Genomic DNA, 18,602 nt, shown 5'->3' on the forward strand with positions numbered 1-18,602 from the left:
TGTAGCATTAGTCGATGCTAGGAATGAACATTCATATGAGGAATGGGTTTTATCAAACCCTAACTCATCACACAACTAGTTACACACATAGTTTATAAAATGGTGTAATGAGAAATGCAAACAGCGGTATCAAAGGAGAGAAAGCTACTTACATAAAGGATTATCTCAGAGGTATTCCAAGAAAGACTTTTATCCACGTCCAAATATACAAACAAGTTTTGTAAACATCCTTTTTAAGTCAAACACAAAGTATGCACATTCATGAGGATCCTGAAGGTTCATTGTTTTACTTTTATTGGTTTGGCACCATGTCTATGCATGTTTTCGTAAGGAAAAAATGTATCATGAGTCGATGCTAGGAGTGAACATTCATAAGGGGAATAGATGCTATCAAATCCTACCTCATCACACAACTATAGATGTATATTTCTACCATGTTACACACTTTATAAAAACAGCAAACAGTGCTATCAAAGGAGAGAAAGCTACTTACATAAAGGATTATCTCAGAGATATTCCAACAAGGACTTTTATGCATGTCCAATTATGCAAACGAGTTATAAAAGCATCTTTTTAAGCTTTGGCTCTTTCACTTGGATCAACTGATCAAAGGCATTAAACTCTCCTCAAGTTTCCGAAAAGATGTCAAATGATGATACTTCGGTACACTGTTCCTGGATGTGTGCATGATTGCATTGTCATTCAGCGTGATCAGAGGTGCATATCCTCAAGAGAGTATATATTTGGTCACAGAGAAGTGCCCATAAATGTGATTCCCAGATAGACATGCATCAATCCAAAAGAAGATTGGGCATCAATTTGCACATTCTTAGAGGAAGATATAAATGAAGATGAGGCAAGTATGTGCTTTCAAATCCCTGTCATGATAAAAGTTGAGGTTGAAATGGAATATAAATGCATTTTTTACAGCTTTGGTTGAGCAACTCAAGGTTCCTCCTACCATGTTGGTTCAATATGCATGGACTTTTGGTAAGATGCTTGATTCATGAAACGTTCATCTCATTAAGCTTATTTCAAAAGTTGTTTTCTTGGTGTCATGTGTTTGCTCTTGGTGTGTTACACCAAGTGCACGACTTCAATTGGTGGAGTTTTGCCTCCATGCCGATATCGTTAGTTGAGGGATTCAGACCATCGTATACCCTATTGGTGGCGAACTAGGCGAGAGTAGTTGTCTATTGCTCTCAAGTCGCTAACCTCACCAACCCTACCTTTGCAGACTTTCACTCTCCCCTCTCACGAAGACTATGTTGATAAGAAGTTAGCAACAACTATTTAAAAACTCAAGTGTTAACTATGTCAAGGTAAGCAAGTAAACACTAACAAAATATGTTAAGCACACCTCGATTAATAAATAGGATACAATGCAGAGAGTAATTAGTGTTTAGCTAAAAGCTCTTAATATTAATCATTCCCTAATATGAAGGAGAAAGAGGAAAAGAGAGAACACTAGCTTAAATTTAAAAGAGGGAGGGATTTTACAACTAAGGATCAAGAGGAAGCTAAAAAGTCATGTTATATAGCTTTTTACAAAGGTTTTGTACCTTTTCACATTACAAGGGGCTTGGCATTTTGCCCAAAAGTTTTCCATGTTTCTTGTTCTTGTTTTGGTACTTGGTGCCTTTGCAAATGTTATTATCTTTGTGATTCATGTGTTTTGTTGTGTATATCAAGGGCTTAACATGTGCCTTGGGCAATGGAGATGTATATCCTTAATGATTGAATTGCGTAATGCTTTTGTTACACTGAAGCACTGGTAGTAAACTACATGGTTTTTTTGTATGGACATCTTGTTTCTACTATTAATTCCTAATTTATTAGGTAATCATTAATCATTTTTACAATATAGAATATGTTTCTATATATTAACCATTATGATATAGAGATAAAACATCAATAAGGGATTATAGACAAATAGTTGGTATAAAATGCAGAAGAATCATAACCATCGTTGGCAGAAATATTTAATAGTTAGAAACAATTACCAAGATTAATAGAACCATAAATAAGAGTGAGGGCAAGTTTAATAAACAAGAGTAGAAAAAAATGGGATTAAGGGTTAACAAAAATGAAAAAAAATTGCTTCTTTTCACCATGCCTTTTAGCCTCAAGAGCTCGCTAAAAGCTCCACTTCGTGTGCAAATCCTTGCATAGGATCAGGTGATATGCACCATTTTGTGAGGGAAATGAATAAGTAGGTGTAAACCACTCTTGAGTGTATCTAATAAGGGATCCTAGACTACATAAATAAATCTCCTAATAACATTCTTCCTCTGCTTACTAGAGATAATGAAAGAGGTTAGCATGAAGAATGTCTTATCTCACTTAATCACTTATAAACTAAACCAGGGAAAGAAATGAAAAATCATACATTTCGTCAACAATATTTCCTTATTCCGCACTAACCACACTTTGAGATGGAAGCTTAACGCTTAAGGTTAGGGTATGAAAGTTAAGCTATGGTATGGAAAGAAAGAGATGAGCACAAGAGATTAAGGATCGAGCACTAGCTTGAGGTAGAATTGAACAATGATGATGATCTAGATTATATTTCCAGGTTTTCTACTTGTTTTTATTTTTATTTTTAATTTATTATATCCTCCATTGGTATTAAACGAGTCCACTATTACAATGAATACTGCATGTGAATGTGCCGTTGCATCAGGTTTTAGACTTGATTTCAGCATACATTAGGTTTAACATTGGATAACCATAACCATGCATGCATCTAGAAGATACTCGCATTTCGCATACATGTCAACCAACATACTAACAATAAACCTATCATTCTCATATCCTGCAAATAAGATCTGGAGATGTATCTTTTGTCCAATAATAATTGACTTCAAATTGCCACTAGTTCTCACTATACATGCTGATGTGATAACATCAAGAAATAAACCATCTAACTGAATGTGTGTAAAACAATGTAGCACTTCGTTATCTGGCCCAAACTCAGCATATCCTGAAAGAAATGTGTTCCACAAGTCTAGATCTCGATTTGGCCATGAATCAAAAATATCTTGTGCCTCTTCTGCAATCTCCATGTGTAATTTTACATTCCAATAGATTATACAAATTCCAATAGTGTCCCTTGTCCCTTGTTCTTTTTGTGTTGGTTGCTTTTGATGCTCAAGAATTTACCATATAATGTTGTCACTTTTGTGTTGGTTGCTCTTGATGCTCGAGAGTTTTACCATTTAATGTTGCAATTGAGACTATATCTTTTGACTTAGAGAGAAATATGTGTAGGTGTATGTCAAAGCTAATAATGTTGGGAAAGCAAATTGAATATGATAAAAGGTGGGGTTTGTGGGCTTTGGAAGTAGAATGTGTTAATCTTGTAAACTTGTTCAAGGCAAAACATGTATGTCAAGTTTCTCATCACATTCCCAATAGAATGATTCTCATTGGAGAACATGAGAGTTAATTCATATGGAAGTTGTGCAACATATGTTACGATGTGTGAAGCATGAGCCTCCATACCCCTCCCAAGTTGTGATATATTTTCATAGTTAAATAGCCCTATTATGTGTGGAGTCTACTAAGCCATCCTGAAACTAGTGTTGCGATCCCTTCGGGACACCTGATAAAATTGGAACTATATAGAGAAGATTAGCATGGCCCATGTGCAAGGATGACACACACAAATCGAGAAATGGTCCCATTTTTTTCCAAATTGGGTTCAACATTCCTCCGGAGACTATGATTGCACCAGTTATTCACTCCATTCGCCAAAAGTTTATACATCGGAGCTCGAAAAAACTCTCGCTAGTAGGTCGCATCATAGTGGCAAACCAGGTATTACTCGCAACAACCTATCATGTTGGACAATATCCAAGGAAAGTGTACACCAGATTCAACGACTGGTATGCAACTACATTTGGTATGGTAAGGCAGATCATGCAGCCCAGGCCAAGATGACATGACCTATACTCAAATCCCCTAAGTCAAGAGGAGGATTGGGTTGATTGATCTCCTCTCACAATCCAAAGCCCTACTTGCCAAATTTGTGGTGTGAGGACTCCAACCACGGGATGACTGCTAGAAAATGTTATTGCGGGTACGCTTCGCTTACGTTAGGCCACAAAAAGGGGCCAATTGGGTACCCCAAACAGGATGGATTCTAAACATAGATCTCAAACATAGCTTCTCATGCATCCATGTGGAAGGCTTGGTATGACATTAGACGAGGGCTCAAGTGCAATCAACCTAATTCTGAACCGACCTGGCTCAGTCAACGCGTCCTAAGGAACCCATATATCATAGATGAATCTGATCAACTAAATGGATGAAGTAAGGGGTTGTCATGGGGATACATTGTAGAAGGTTGAAGAAAGAGTATAGAATGTTGGAGACAGTTTATGTCATTGCCAATACAAGATCAAGCCAACATACTCCATGGAATCAGCGGCAGGTGGATAATGAGATCTAAAACCATTGCTTAGGGAAACTGTTAACTAAAGGACGACAATGGAGAAGTGGATAGGCTACAAGGAGGAGGGCTCTTTGATCCCAAGAGGTAGGGAAACACCAGACAAGAACGAAGGCCATGAATGGCGAGACAATGAGACACTAACATTGAATATGGCAATTCGAGTACTCGCATATACTAGTCATAAATAGATTATAGATCCCGATCCGATCAAAGTACAACTAGAATGACACATATGCACTCATGAGAACAGATGGCTACGTAAGGTCAATTGGGACCCTTTGCAATGGACGTGGCGCGATCCTTATGCGGGTCAATGAAGCAAAGCCATCACGTTCTTCCAATCTACGACTAGTTTGGGTCGCTATATTCTAATCGCTCAAACCACCCGAGAGTCGGCTATTACAAAGGTATGGCACACGTATCATGTTCCTCACACCATAATATGTAATATACTCGAATGCATTGGCAAACATTCTTTTTCATACGTTCTTAAGTTTTTTATTACACTTTTTACCTTAAATATCTTAATACCTTTAAAAAAAAAAACCTTATAATAAATAATGAATACAAAGTATGGTATTTACCATACTTGAATGGTTGAAACATTCTCGAATGTGAATGTCTGTATGCTACGTATGGTTCATATTATGCCTCACACAATTATCACCAAGTTTTGATAGAAAATCCAAAAACAACATCACGCGAGGCGAATTACCACTTTCCAATGGCTATTAATACATAAGGCACTACCAGTTAGAGCATGACAACATGGGAACCTTAGGTCTCCTAATTGTGTAGCGTGCCCAAATGCAACAAAATCAATTTGGCACGCTCTGTGGGACTGCCCAAAGACCCTTCGAATATGGCAGGGGGTTGGTCGCGTATTGCAATTATGCCAGGTGCAAGGCACAATCAAGTGGAGAAATGTATGTTGCTTATCATGGCAGGCCCTAGTTGACAAGTACGAGCATCAGGAGGAGGGGATGACTTTGGTGATAAAAGCACAAGAGTTTTATTTTCCACCATCGGCAATATCCACTCAACTCCTATTAATGCCAAATCTCAAGTTGTGTTGGAATTGGTCAGCCCAATAACTCTTTGGATTCTATGGAAACATCGGTGTAAATGGGTCTTCTCCAACCAAACCGCGCATCTAGTAATGTTAATGCCACTATAAGGAGCCAATATGATGGCCTCAAGGGTGGCTCCGATGGAGTTGAAATACAACGAACCTTCATCCAACACTAGTCGTCCTCTCCCTTTCTTGAGTCATTGGGCATCCACATAAGATGGAACTATCATGTCCCTACAAGGATTTGTATATAACACTCTTATCTATAAAATTGTATAACTAATGGAAGGAGTGTTTTTGGAAAAAATAAAGAAAAGAAAAGAAACTAGTGTTGCGTATCTCATCTTCCAAATAATTTATGCATATTTTGCATTCAAAGGAATTCAATATTTTCCTTTTTTGAGTCTCGACTTTTCTACTTGTTTTTTCATGTAATTCTAAGAAGTCAATCTGAGGTTGTTGTCTTTATTATTATGCAGATAATCCATGAACCTCTCCATGGGAAGTGATATTGTCTCAAAAAGTAGATGCATTTGTGGCAAGTGGCACATTAATGCTCAAGGCAAAGGTATTTGAATTTGCTCTACCATGCCAAGTGACTCAATGTTGTACACAAAGCATGGTTTGTCATATTGAAAGTCCTCACCAGTAAAACCTTTGTTTTGGTGTTACCTACACACCTCATTGCCCATCCAAGACTTTTCCAAGAAAGTCACATACTTTTATGCATCTTCTAAAATAGTGTGGAAAGCATTACATCATCAGAATGTAATAATCGCATGATGATTGCATTACAACCACGAGGTCATTAGTTTGATACATTGACATGGCATGTACTTTAAAGGAATAGACTTATGATATAACAAGTGCGCAAAAGTAGGAGTTTTTTTTTAAACAAAACTACTCCCTAGTTTCCATTACCAATCCAATAAGCATATAGTGATGCAATCTAGTGGAGGGTAAGATAAGAGAGAAAATTTATATCCCCCACTATGTCATAATTGAAACCAAACTCCACCTATAGAAGACACAACCATCGAGGGGGTACATATTGCCAAACCTTTTTGTCATTTCTCTTCACAAAGATGAACAAATCCTTCCACTTGCCTTTAAAGGATTGTTGTTTCAGAAAAATAGTATCTTCATTACCAGTGAAGGTGTCATATTGACCTTTTAAAATTGAAATAAGCATCGACCAAATTTCCTTCACACAGTGAACCGGATTTTGCTTTATTGGTTGATACACATGTTTGCATCAATCTATCCAAAAGTAGAAATTTTGAGATGATGCCCTAGCATTAGCTAAGCTCATTACAATTTAAAAACAAATAACATTATATAAATTGCATATTATAACATATCAAAACCATTGAATTTGCCCTTCCAATTAAAAAATATTGGCACATTCTTAGTTCATATTTCCATTAATGCGATCTCTATGTGTTTCCCCACCACTTTCGAATGGATGGACATTGTGTTCAAGTTGAAGTGTGAATTCAAGATTGAGTGTAAAAAGAAGTTACAAAAGAGCTCAATTTCAATTGGTGTAAGGTGGAGAGGGCATGTGGGTTCCCTCGTCCAAAACCCAAGTGAGTGAAAGTAAAGACATCCTTAAAATCGTGAGTTGATACATCTTTGGAAACATATTGACATTAACTAAAGGTAAGATATATCATCATGAACCCTCAATTTTCATCAATGTACATAATACCTATGTATGTGAAAACATATTGACATTCATCAAAATCAATATGCCATCATTAATGCTCAACTTTCTTCAATGTCTATTTTACTCTCTCCTTGAACTCTCTTTCTGCTACCCTGAGGTAAGTATTTCTTCATTTTCACCCATGTACTATTGCAATCTTGCTTTCCCTAGTATCATCACAAAAATTCCTCTATATTTAATGTGATACCACACGTCTTGTCGAATCTTCCGAAGAAGACATAAAGTGACGATAACGTATAAAGTCTTGTATGGGTTGTAATGGAATTTCCTCCTCTATTATGTGTTGGTTCCCTATCTCTCATAATATGGAATAAAAACCAATGGTAACTTAGAGTTCTACTTGGATTGTATTGTACTATTAGTTGAACCTTGCTCATTGGAACATCTCGTAAATCATTGTTATGATGTTGAAATTGTCAAGGAAAGTGGTAAAATGGTTAAGTTTTTATGTTCCAATCGAGAACAACTACTTGTGAAAACACTCAAGTGAAATTGATCTCATCCACAATCAAGTGTGACATAAATTGAGTCTAGATTTATGATTCATATACATATTGATCACAAAATTGTGTATGTCTACTATCAATAAGGTATACTCAAAGTAACCAAAAGAGTGATTGTATTATTTAAAAACACTTACTAGTTTTTTATGTTGAAGGCAAAGGTGTGCAAATTATATTGGGGTTATAGGTAAAGTATCAAAATATCATGAGGACTACATCAATACCAAGATGACAATCATACATGTATTAAGGGTTAAGGATCAATGCATAGCCCCATGCATGAATCCTATAAATATTGCATGGCCTGAGTAGGAACAACAAAGTCCTTAATCACACTCAAAGGGACATACTAAAAAATTGTATGTAGGTGGTGCTTTTTCAAATATCCAAACCTCCATAAAGAGCCAACATATGTGGAATTTAGTTATGAGTGATTTCAAAAGTGATTTGGAAGCCTCCTAATATTGAAGGATAAAGTTGGGTTATCTACCAACATCTATGTACTTAATACATATATGATCCCAATTTCCCCAAACAAGAGCTTACTGTGATCTATGAATGCAGCTTGTTTTAAACTCTCACTAAAGTACCTCGTCCATGACGGAAGAGTGCTTGTGTCATAAACACATCTAGCTTCTCTCCCATTATTGAAAATGTGGGGATTAAATCCACATCGAAATCCTAACTTTTTACACTCAAATGAATAGTAATAATCTAATTTGGACAATGTTTCTTTCGTTGTAACCTTGACGATTGTCTTAAGTGGAGAGAATTACCCATGTGAAGCTCTATTTGGTGCATATACTCTCTAGGGAACTTGAAACTTCATGCAAACTACCTTGGGATCATCATGAAAGTTTTATGTATGAAAATGTTCAAATCCAAAGTTACTTTAGAACAATACGACCTTGGGAAGTGAAGGCCAATGATTCTATGAAGAGGGAGGGGAATGTGCTTTATAAAAAAGGAACCACTATTTCAAGGGGGCTCATAAATGAGTAGATTCTTAATCCAGAAGTTGAGGAGGAGAGTGTAGAAATCGAAATGATTGTATGTCATTGAATGCCCTCATTAAGTAATTTTGTACAATAGCAAAGTGATCGAGCTTCTTTTCAAGAAAAGTGGTGTGAACCCTCACTCCATTGTTGCAAAGTATGTGACGACAACACCCGCCCAACATGTGGTACATCGGTTTGTCCACATGGATATTTTCATCATATAATGATTACTCCACAAGAATACACAACAAGAGTGGAGCGCGATTTGAAAAACATACTACATATTTTCAACAAGAACAAACTTGAACAAATGTATAATGAGTATACCCATGTGTAGCATATAGACCTCATTGGTCGGAGTGGACATATGACACATTGTTTGCAACAAGGAAGCAAAACACAATGTTTGCACTAAGGGTACTTATCATCAATCTTAATACATGGGACTCACTCGGCAGTTGTGGTTTCCTCCAAGCCATTGATTAGCAAGTTGCTTCCTAGTAACGAGGGTTCATTTAAGGGAACATGAATGAAGATGGAGGTAGAGCGACCAATCGTGAGCTTGGATGTTTTTTCTTTAGTGATATATGGTGAGGTTGCACTAATAGTAGAGAAAAAAAGGCCACTCGAGGTAGGGGGGAAACTAGAGAATGGTCCATGTTTTTATGTGTTGGCTTATGCCTAGCGCGAAGAGCCTCATTGTTGCTAGTAACACGGCCAATGGGCAGTAGAGAATGCCAGATATGATGACCCCACTTGCTACACCCTGATCTTCTTGAGCTCCAACCACTAGAATCCTTCAATTGGGCAAGGTAAGTTGGCTTGATCGGAGATGGTGGCAGTAGAAATACCGCAACTCGAGCTGCCACAGGGATGGTGTGCACCAGTTGGGGTCAGGTGGAGAAGTAAGACTAGATTTTCTTGAATCTAGCAAGCTGATCATGGGATTTGGGCAACAAAATTGCAGTTGCTTTCAGATAAGGCACACCACGGTGCGGGTGTCTGACATTGGCACAACCACATCTACCCATTTGTAGATATGGTAACTAGGATTTTAATGGGGAGCTAGGCCATAGTTTGTGACCAAGGAGGAAGTGACAAGACCAACCCACCATCTCTTGTCATTGGTCATTGGGCAACCCAACCAACACACTATCAAAAGCATTTGATGTGGTGGACCATGGGGAAGTGTAATTCCCTTTCTTTCTTTCTTTTTGTTTTGAAGCCTTATCCAATCAACTCGTTCGTGAATCTATGTAACGGGTAAGTGTTCGTGTATGTGCACATGCATTAGCATTGTTCCTTTTGAAACAATCTTCATCCCAAGTATTGTTCTCTCTTCAATATTTTTCAACAAAGTTCTTGCAAGTTGTAAATTGTACAATGTGTGTAGATGTTTTGTTCCTCTTTCTCTCTTCTAGGGATGTGTGACCACTCCCATTTAGCTTCCACTAGTCTACACGATAATCCACTATGCTTGCTCTCTCACCACATTGTAGTGTACCAAAAGTACTCCTTGTCCATATGCCAAATCCCATGCACTTGTTGTGCTTATGCCCAATTAGTAACCACAAGCTTTTAGTCAACAATGGAAAGTTTGTGGCATCACATTCTAAACCGTGTGGATGGCCTATGCAATCTAAAACTTTTCAATACTATAGATTGTAGTTTAGGTAAATGCCATATGTTACTTGCCAATCCTCAATACCTCTCTTGCAATGCTTACCAACTACCAAGTGTGAGTTTGGAGTTCTTGATGAGCATTTTTATGTCGATGATAAATAAGTTAACGACCAAAATAGATTTCATTATTCGTGATCAATATGCCTTTCACCTCTACCAATTGTCCTGTAAAAGACAAACATGGCATACGTATTTACCTGGTCTCAATATTTTCTATCAAATCCATTTACTTCTATGCACATCATTGATGACACATTTACATTCTTGGGAGACTCAATTGATGAAATCCATAGAGATAAAAAAGGTAAGTGAAACATTCTATGTTACACATTTTCTTTCCTTCGTCACTAAATGAAACTTTTTGAATTTATTGGTTGTTATGTTCCATCCTTACTTTTGCTATTCTTTAGTGATTCTCGAACTTGGGTATTCACACTATTTATCGACATTCCAAAGAGAGTATGCAAGTTCTATTCATGGAAATAGAAGGGTAAATTTGATATGGTGTCTTATCTAGTTAGACATTTGTCTTCACAAATAAATGAGAATTTTGAATTTATTACATTCTTAAGTTGTGTATTCAACTTCGGGAACTACTTTTTGACATTAAGAGACATTGAGAGCATACAATGGCTCTTGTAAAAGTTAGATTATTAACTGAACTTATTAGATCCCTGAATGGGGGACATGGGGGAGATGTAGAGAGAGAGAGAGAGAGAGAGTCTAATTGGTTAAGATATGAGCTTAGTAGGTACCCAAAGTTCATGACTTCAATACTTGCCACGGGAAACATATTGTGTTGGTGTGTGAATTTAGATGGGAATGCAACTTGTTTCCTTTCCAACACCAACACACTATAAAATGATGGGCTATGACTTCAACATTCATCTTATATGTACCTTTGAATGATTAAAGTTCAGACCTAATATAGTTACATCTACAATCACACCTGCAATAATGGGCATGAGACAAGTGATCAAGGAGTATCAGAGTTGACATCCAAAGCTACATGATATTCACCAACCTCAATCATAAGTTGGGTTGTGTTGCATGCATATTGTTCCGAAATCCTATTAATGTTTAATTCACTATATTTAACACTAATGTTTAATCATTTCAATGAGTATTGGAAGATTAACCTTGATGACTACTTAATATTAAATTTTCACATATCAAGGATGTAGATAAAGAGTTCATATAAACTACAACAACTTTTTGTTACTCATTAAAATGTTGGCATCAAAAACAAATTTATTATAGAATGTCCATGTGTTCTTTGCTTTGTTGTATGGGGTTGCAAATATCTACAATCTTGTAGATTTCCTACTCTTAAATGCTAAAGATATATTGCTCATGAAATGTCTAGTTGAAAGGCCAAGAATCGATGGTGCAACCATTCAATGTATTGACATTCCTTTCTATAAAAATCTACAACATGTCAACGCCTTTGTAATAATTAGATTTTGGTTGTGATTAATTACCGTCATTTTAATGAGTTGTACATGCCTCAAAGAAGAGGCTCTTCGTCCTTTCACGCCTGACATCAGAGAATGGCATTCATTTGATCATGCTTTATAGCCATTTGTCAACCAAGTTCTTATGCACTTTTTTCCCTTTACAAAGAGATTCTTTAAAGAAACACTTAACATAGTGTCGCTTGCAAACCTTCTTTACCATTATTCATCAAATTGGAAACTTTATTTACATGTGCATTTTGTGTTGACATCGAACATGTTATAATTGTCCTCAAATAATTCACACCCAGGCAAGTCTTGGCAAAATTCAAATACAACAACATGAGATTTTACGAGAAAACACAATGCAATGTTCGACCACTGTTATTCTTCTTGAATGTTAAATGAAGTTACTTAACAAATAGATTCATGTGAGTTGGAAGGTCAAATTAATTATTTGTATCAGAAACACAAATGATCAATATATTAGAATCAAGGATGTTAATTTTCCATATAAAATAATGCACACTAATTTTATAGGATCAAAGTATGTTGCTCTATGAGTTTAGCGTTTAACATAAACTTTTCAAATGAGAATAGATTGTGTCTTAGAGGGACAATGGTGTGATAGAAATGACATGAACTACATTGCACTTGGTGTGACAAAAATGACATCAATTGATAAGATGTCATTTTGTGTTCATTGCTTCGAGACATTATACTTGTTGCATGGCGATAAGTAATTGATACATCAAAATACTTGCAAAGATAAGGATTGGAATTATGAAGGATGCACATCACATAGAAGTTTATTGCTTCCTTGAGTAAATATTTTGTACATTACTTTCGTGGGTAAGTTCATTATGTTCACATTTTTTTATGGACTCTTTAACTTTTTTGGATTCTTACTCTTCACTCATCGAGTGTTGTAGACTTTTCACCCTACACTCAATTGCTCATGGCCAAAAACGGTAATGAGAATGGTAGCCCGAAGTTTGTGATAATTATGCACACGGGCTAGTAAACTCTAGAGAGTCAAGGGGTCTATTGAAGCCTACCAACATTAGGAGTAAAAATGGATCTCCAACCATAGGGTATGACCTAGCTAAACAAAGTCATGGCTATAAATTTTGGTAATCACATGTAAACATGATATATATCGAAGGTTTGGGTGGAAATTTAGGGTCATTTCTCCTTTCAATTGAGCTACAAATGGACGCATAGAGACAAAGTGTGGGAGACAAAATAACATTCGAGGTATATTGTTGGGATGAACAAAATAACACATGTCATCAACTCGATCTTGAGTTTTGATTGTTGATGTGGACTAGTGTTGGATCAACTTGAAAATCCTAGTAGTACGACAAAGGATCACTTAGTGCTACGATAATACATAATGCCAATCTACATGATAAAGATAGTAGATAAAGTTTAACATTTAGGGGATCTTTTATGTTTCATAGTCAAGTCAACATGTTAGGTGAAACAAGAATTGCTACGGTTCAAGTTTATATATGTTTGTTGAGGTTCATGAAAAATTAGCCTCCTATGGATAATGGGTTGGTTGTAGTATGGTTAATAGAGAACTTGTCATTGTACTACATTGTCTTACATGTTCTTGAGGGTTAGGCCCTCTTTAGCTACCCATTTTTACCCACGCAATACGTTACTATTATTTCCTATTGAGTATTGTGTATATTATAATTGGCATCAATGCAAACCCCCATAAACTTGCTCAAGAACAATCGTTGTTTTCCATTCATTGTGAAACCAATTATCATTGTCATACTACATAATCTTCATATTTGTCAATGTCCAACAACTTAGATTGTTGGTAGCTATATTTAGAATTTTGAGCTGATATGATTGGTTAATGGGTTTGTTCTACACCATATATCTACATAAATGTTATTGTTTCTCGATATGTATAAACCAACAGTAGAACAAGTTGGCATTAACATTTAAGGTTAAATTTCTCAATTAAGTTTTAGTCTTCGATATTTGTCTACCCCCCCCCCCCCCCTCTAAACAAACACATACACACATTCTCTCTTTTGTGGATTATAAAAATTCTATTCTATTTCGTTGCTCTTTGGTGGAAACACACAATTATATTAATAAATGTGTGTGAAAAACACTACGATTATACCACAAATGAGCGGCGTCACCACTACATAGGTAGTGAGACGTGTTATATTGCCAATAGCCAAGACAAACACTCCATCGAGGAAAGACCTTTTGCTTGCCCCAATAAACAAAGTGCCCCAACTTTCATAGGTATGCTCTAACTCCATGCTTACCATCAAATACAAAACCATTGTGCATATTAATCCCAATTATGACACCCAATCACACACACGCACATCATTTAAGACTCATGTCAACCAAAAACCTTAGTCATGTCCACTTTTTGCTGATTGATTGCTCAAGAATGTGCTCCAACTTGCTAGCTCTTGATCAAAGCCTCTCCAACACTCCCACCCACTCCAATCACCAACATGAATGTAAAGAAAACATGGATGAATTGGATGATAATGACACAAAAATGATGCAACAATGAATACACGTTAATGATGAATCATCCATACACATGCATGATACAGACGAGTTTCTAGGTTGACATGGGCAATGCTATGCTTGTAGTAACGATGGAGATGATATGGTCCACACAACATGGGACATGGACAAGAGTTTTAACATGGGCTTGCAAGTGAATGATGCAATCAGGTGGATAACAATGATGGGGAACGCCCGAAGCATAGCGCAAAACACATGTTTTAACTTATATGGAGACTAGAAGTCAAACATGGGTGATGATGTGTGCGCAGAGGTAAGAAAGATAGATCATGAATGGATTGGGTGGGAGGAAAGATCCTTTTTCTAGTTTTGTTTTTATCTACTAATATATACGAGCCAATGAATGATGCATGATGTGAGTTGTGGACTACTCACAACTTGCTCAAAAGGGAAGGGGGGAGGGGGGAGTTGATGAGCTAGTGGGTGGAAGGGAGTAGTAGTAAAGAACAAGGTCTCTCTCTCTCTCTCTCTCTCTCTCTCGGAGTAGTTGGAATATGTATGGTGGTGGGGTTGGTTTAGGTGTGGAGAAAATGTATGTGTGTGTGTGAAAAGGGACGGACCACTGACTTTGTCATTAATGGCTTGATAGCTCCATTGTCTGGAGAAAGGAGGACACGCCTAGTGGCCATGGTTAGGGAAGGAGGGGGACAAAAGACTCATCTCCCCTCACATACAACTTGCACTCTACGATGCACGCATACATCCATGCATGCATGCATGGCATGGCATGGCATGTATGTATGAGACCATGACTGCTGCTTCTAGAGTCTACTACCACTATATATATATAGCACACACATACATACATGTGTGCATTGAAATGCTGCTCCGATCGTATATGTACATAATAAGATCATCTATCATCCTTTCATACTCATAATTATTAAGAAGTGTTGGAAGCGGTCTTCTTCTATTTCAACAAAAATCATCATGCTCCTCCCTCCGTTCCTCTTCCTCTTGCTGCTGCTCTTCTCTTCCGCCTCCGCCGCCCCGCCTCCCCCAGCCTCCCCTCCCCACCACTGGAGCTCTGCCCACGCCACTTTCTATGGCGGCAGCGACGCATCCGGCACCATGGGCGGCGCCTGCGGCTATGGCAACCTCTACTCCTCCGGCTATGGCACCGACACCGCCGCCCTTAGCACCGCCATCTTCAACGCCGGCCTCAGCTGCGGCGCCTGCTTCGAGATCAAATGCGACGCCGCCACCGACCCCAAATGGTGCGTTGGCGGCGCCTCCGCCAGCGTGGTGGTCACCGCCACCAACTTCTGCCCGCCCAACCCCGCCCAATCCAGCGACGCCGGCGGCTGGTGCAACCCTCCGCGGGAGCACTTCGACATGGCGCAGCCGGCGTTCGAGAAGATCGGGGTGTACAGCGGCGGCATCGTGCCGGTGGTCTACCGCCGCGTGGCCTGCGCCAAGAAGGGCGGCATCCGCTTCACCGTCAACGGCCACTCCTACTTCAACCTGGTGCTCGTCACCAACGTGGGCGGCGCGGGAGACGTGGCGGCGGTGTCCGTCAAGGGCTCCCGGACGGGGTGGATGGCCATGAGCCGGAACTGGGGCCAGAACTGGCAGAGCAACGGGCGGCTGGACGGACAGAGCCTGTCGTTCGCGGTGACCACCAGCGACGGCCGGACGCTGACGTCCTACGCCGTGGCGCCGGCCGGCTGGAGCTTCGGCCAGACCTTCGAGGGCGACCAATTCTGAGTCTTAGCTTTTTTGAAAACAAACAAAAGAAAAAAAAAAAGGATCGGACTCCCCCCTCGATTCCACAAAATTCGATTTCATTAATGTCGGTTAATTACCCCTTTCATTAACCTGCATTAGTTGAGCTGATTATATAACACCCAACAGTTTTTATTGTAGAGTAATGAGGCTGGCCGTGTAATTATATTTTAATAGATTGGAAGCAATGAACTGAAACGAATGAATGAATGGATTCAATTTGCAAAGCCTCCCTTTTTTTATTTCTTCTTTAACACAGGAAAAAAGAAGCATATACATCTATAAACATCGGAAGGATTAACACTTTGGGCTGCCACATTACTCTCTAAATACTTTGTAAACGGAAAACAAACGGACCCAAATCTAGAACACTATTAATTTTTATATTAAATCGCTCCCTCAACATCGTGCGTGGTGGTGCATTTCTATGATCCATTATTAAAAAAGCAAAGAAAAAACATCCCCATCCACACACACACACACATGCATGCATGCTCTTCTATTTGGCTGGTAGCAAATGAGGGATGCATGTGGAATTGTGGGTCATACAAAGCAAACGAGCTTCAATGTTGGGCCGTTTGCAACATGGGTCATGCATAGCAAACAAGTCCAAGGCCCGATATTGGGTCAAGGAACTATGGGCCGTCACCAAAGAAGACAAGGCTCAAGGATATGGGTTGTAGTAAACATTGGGCCTCCCAACTTATTGGTCATGTACAATTTTGGTTATGGAGTTCTGGGTCACAAATAGTAAACGAGGGTCGTTGTTATTGAGTATGGAAGTGTCGGGTTATAACGAACCATGATCGTATGCCAGTGAAGTATTATTACTCGGTAATTCGAGAAGTAAATACATCTAGGAGTTTTGGTTCATAACAAACAGGGTTCATTAATAATGCGATATCACTAGGTAATCTGTAAGGAAATTTGTTTTATATAGAAATGTCACTAAAACTAAAATTGAAGGGCATCAATATGTGCACCTTACTCATGTTACTTACTACCTCCACCTCCCTTACCTTGACATTGCCTCCAACATAATTATATATAGGTCAATATTACTACGTAGGTTGTAACTCTAATGTCACTCTCCTTGTTTTAAACCTCCCACTACATATGATAATAATAAAATCTTAAATATGTATTGGGCAAAATGGAATTACCACTCGGATTTAGTATTTCTTGTCATACGGCAAGGCCCATTAATCGACACTAACGAAGGGGGATGCAATTAGAATAATGTTGGTTAGCTGCATATGTTTCACAACATTCCTCATGAATCTTTGTGCACAAACAATTTAGTCAAACAATTTTGATTACTATCAAGAAACAATGAATTGAGGCAAAATCCAACAAAAGGATCGCCTTTGTTTCCTGATGATAAAGTGGTGTTTGTCGCTAGCTATGTCCTTTTGAATAATTGCCCTCTTTCTCCAAACCTACCAACCCTAAACTCAACACGTCATCATTCTAAGAAGGCTGATATATTCAACAACTAGTGATGAGAACTTTTTTTAAATATGTTATATATATATACACATATGTTGTATTAAATGTTTCATGTAAGAGTATGTTGTAAAGTGTGAGCAATGCCTAGATTAAAATTGATATGCAAATTTAGCTTTGAATATTCAATAGATTTTCATACAATGCGAAGGAAGACAAACATATGTCTAACCATTCTCTCGGTCTGTTGCAAAACGCATGACACATGTACATATGTGATATGATATATTAAAAGCTATGACGATTTTAAATCACCATGTGACATGTTTCCAATTGTTTTAGCAACTTACACTTTATAAGTATTTCATGCACAAAGCGCTCAGGAAAAGGTGCCATATCAATCTTTGATTTAACCAATGTACTTATTGTGGCTCTCAATGGAGACTTATAAAATGAGAACCCATTCCACATACTCAAGTGTACCAAAGACCCCCGTTATGAAGGCAGTCAAACATTGGCCTATACAATGGGGGAAGCTGGTAAAGGTTTAGCCTCTCTATGCGAGATTACAATGAATCAATGACAAAATTTCCATGGCTAAGAATGCCCAAAGTTCAATCCAAATGGCTACACGCACAAATTTCCCTAAAAAACAATCTATGCATGGCATCCTCCTTAATCGTCGTACAACGGGGAAAACATTGCATTTGAAACATGTCAATGGTTCAGAAGTCTCCAACATAGGTAAGTTCCCCCAACGTTGTTACCATAGATGCATTCACATGGCACGAGAGAGAAGATTGTCACTGTGGTGTGTCATGACACTAGACACTGCCATTGTCTGCATATGGGGAGTGTGCCATGCAAAGCGACAACTTCGCCACTAGTTGAGAGGCATGCATGGTGACATTGGAACCAAAACATATGGTCAATGGGGGTGTGTTGGGTAGGCCGTTTTT

At 38.3% G+C, this 18,602-nt stretch overlaps 1 protein-coding gene and 1 non-coding gene across 2 annotated transcripts; both read left to right on the forward strand.

Moving 5' to 3' along the window:
* The first annotated feature begins 3,589 nt into the window (after window positions 1-3,589).
* Window positions 3,590-3,691, forward strand: LOC147864488 (U6 spliceosomal RNA). The gene has a single exon (XR_015529892.1). It is a non-coding gene; the product is annotated as a U6 spliceosomal RNA (small nuclear RNA).
* Window positions 3,692-15,311: 11,620 nt separating this feature from the next.
* On the forward strand, window positions 15,312-16,416 carry LOC147864489 (expansin-A10-like). Its single transcript, XM_087320356.1, has one exon. The coding sequence runs from the start codon at window positions 15,403-15,405 to the stop codon at window positions 16,177-16,179; it is 777 nt and encodes a 258-aa protein (XP_087176482.1). The 5' UTR covers window positions 15,312-15,402; the 3' UTR covers window positions 16,180-16,416.
* The last annotated feature ends 2,186 nt before the right edge of the window (window positions 16,417-18,602 follow it).

This window comes from Azolla caroliniana, unplaced genomic scaffold (assembly GCF_043228905.1).
Source record: "Azolla caroliniana isolate FFs.n. ecotype wild unplaced genomic scaffold, voAzoCaro1.0.p SCAF_5, whole genome shotgun sequence".
NCBI lineage: Eukaryota > Viridiplantae > Streptophyta > Polypodiopsida > Salviniales > Salviniaceae > Azolla > Azolla caroliniana.

Bases quoted from the DNA above. Each gene is read 5' to 3' on its own strand.
- LOC147864489 (XM_087320356.1), top strand. From the start codon at position 15,403: ATGCTCCTCCCTCCGTTCCTCTTCCTCTTGCTGCTGCTCTTCTCTTCC.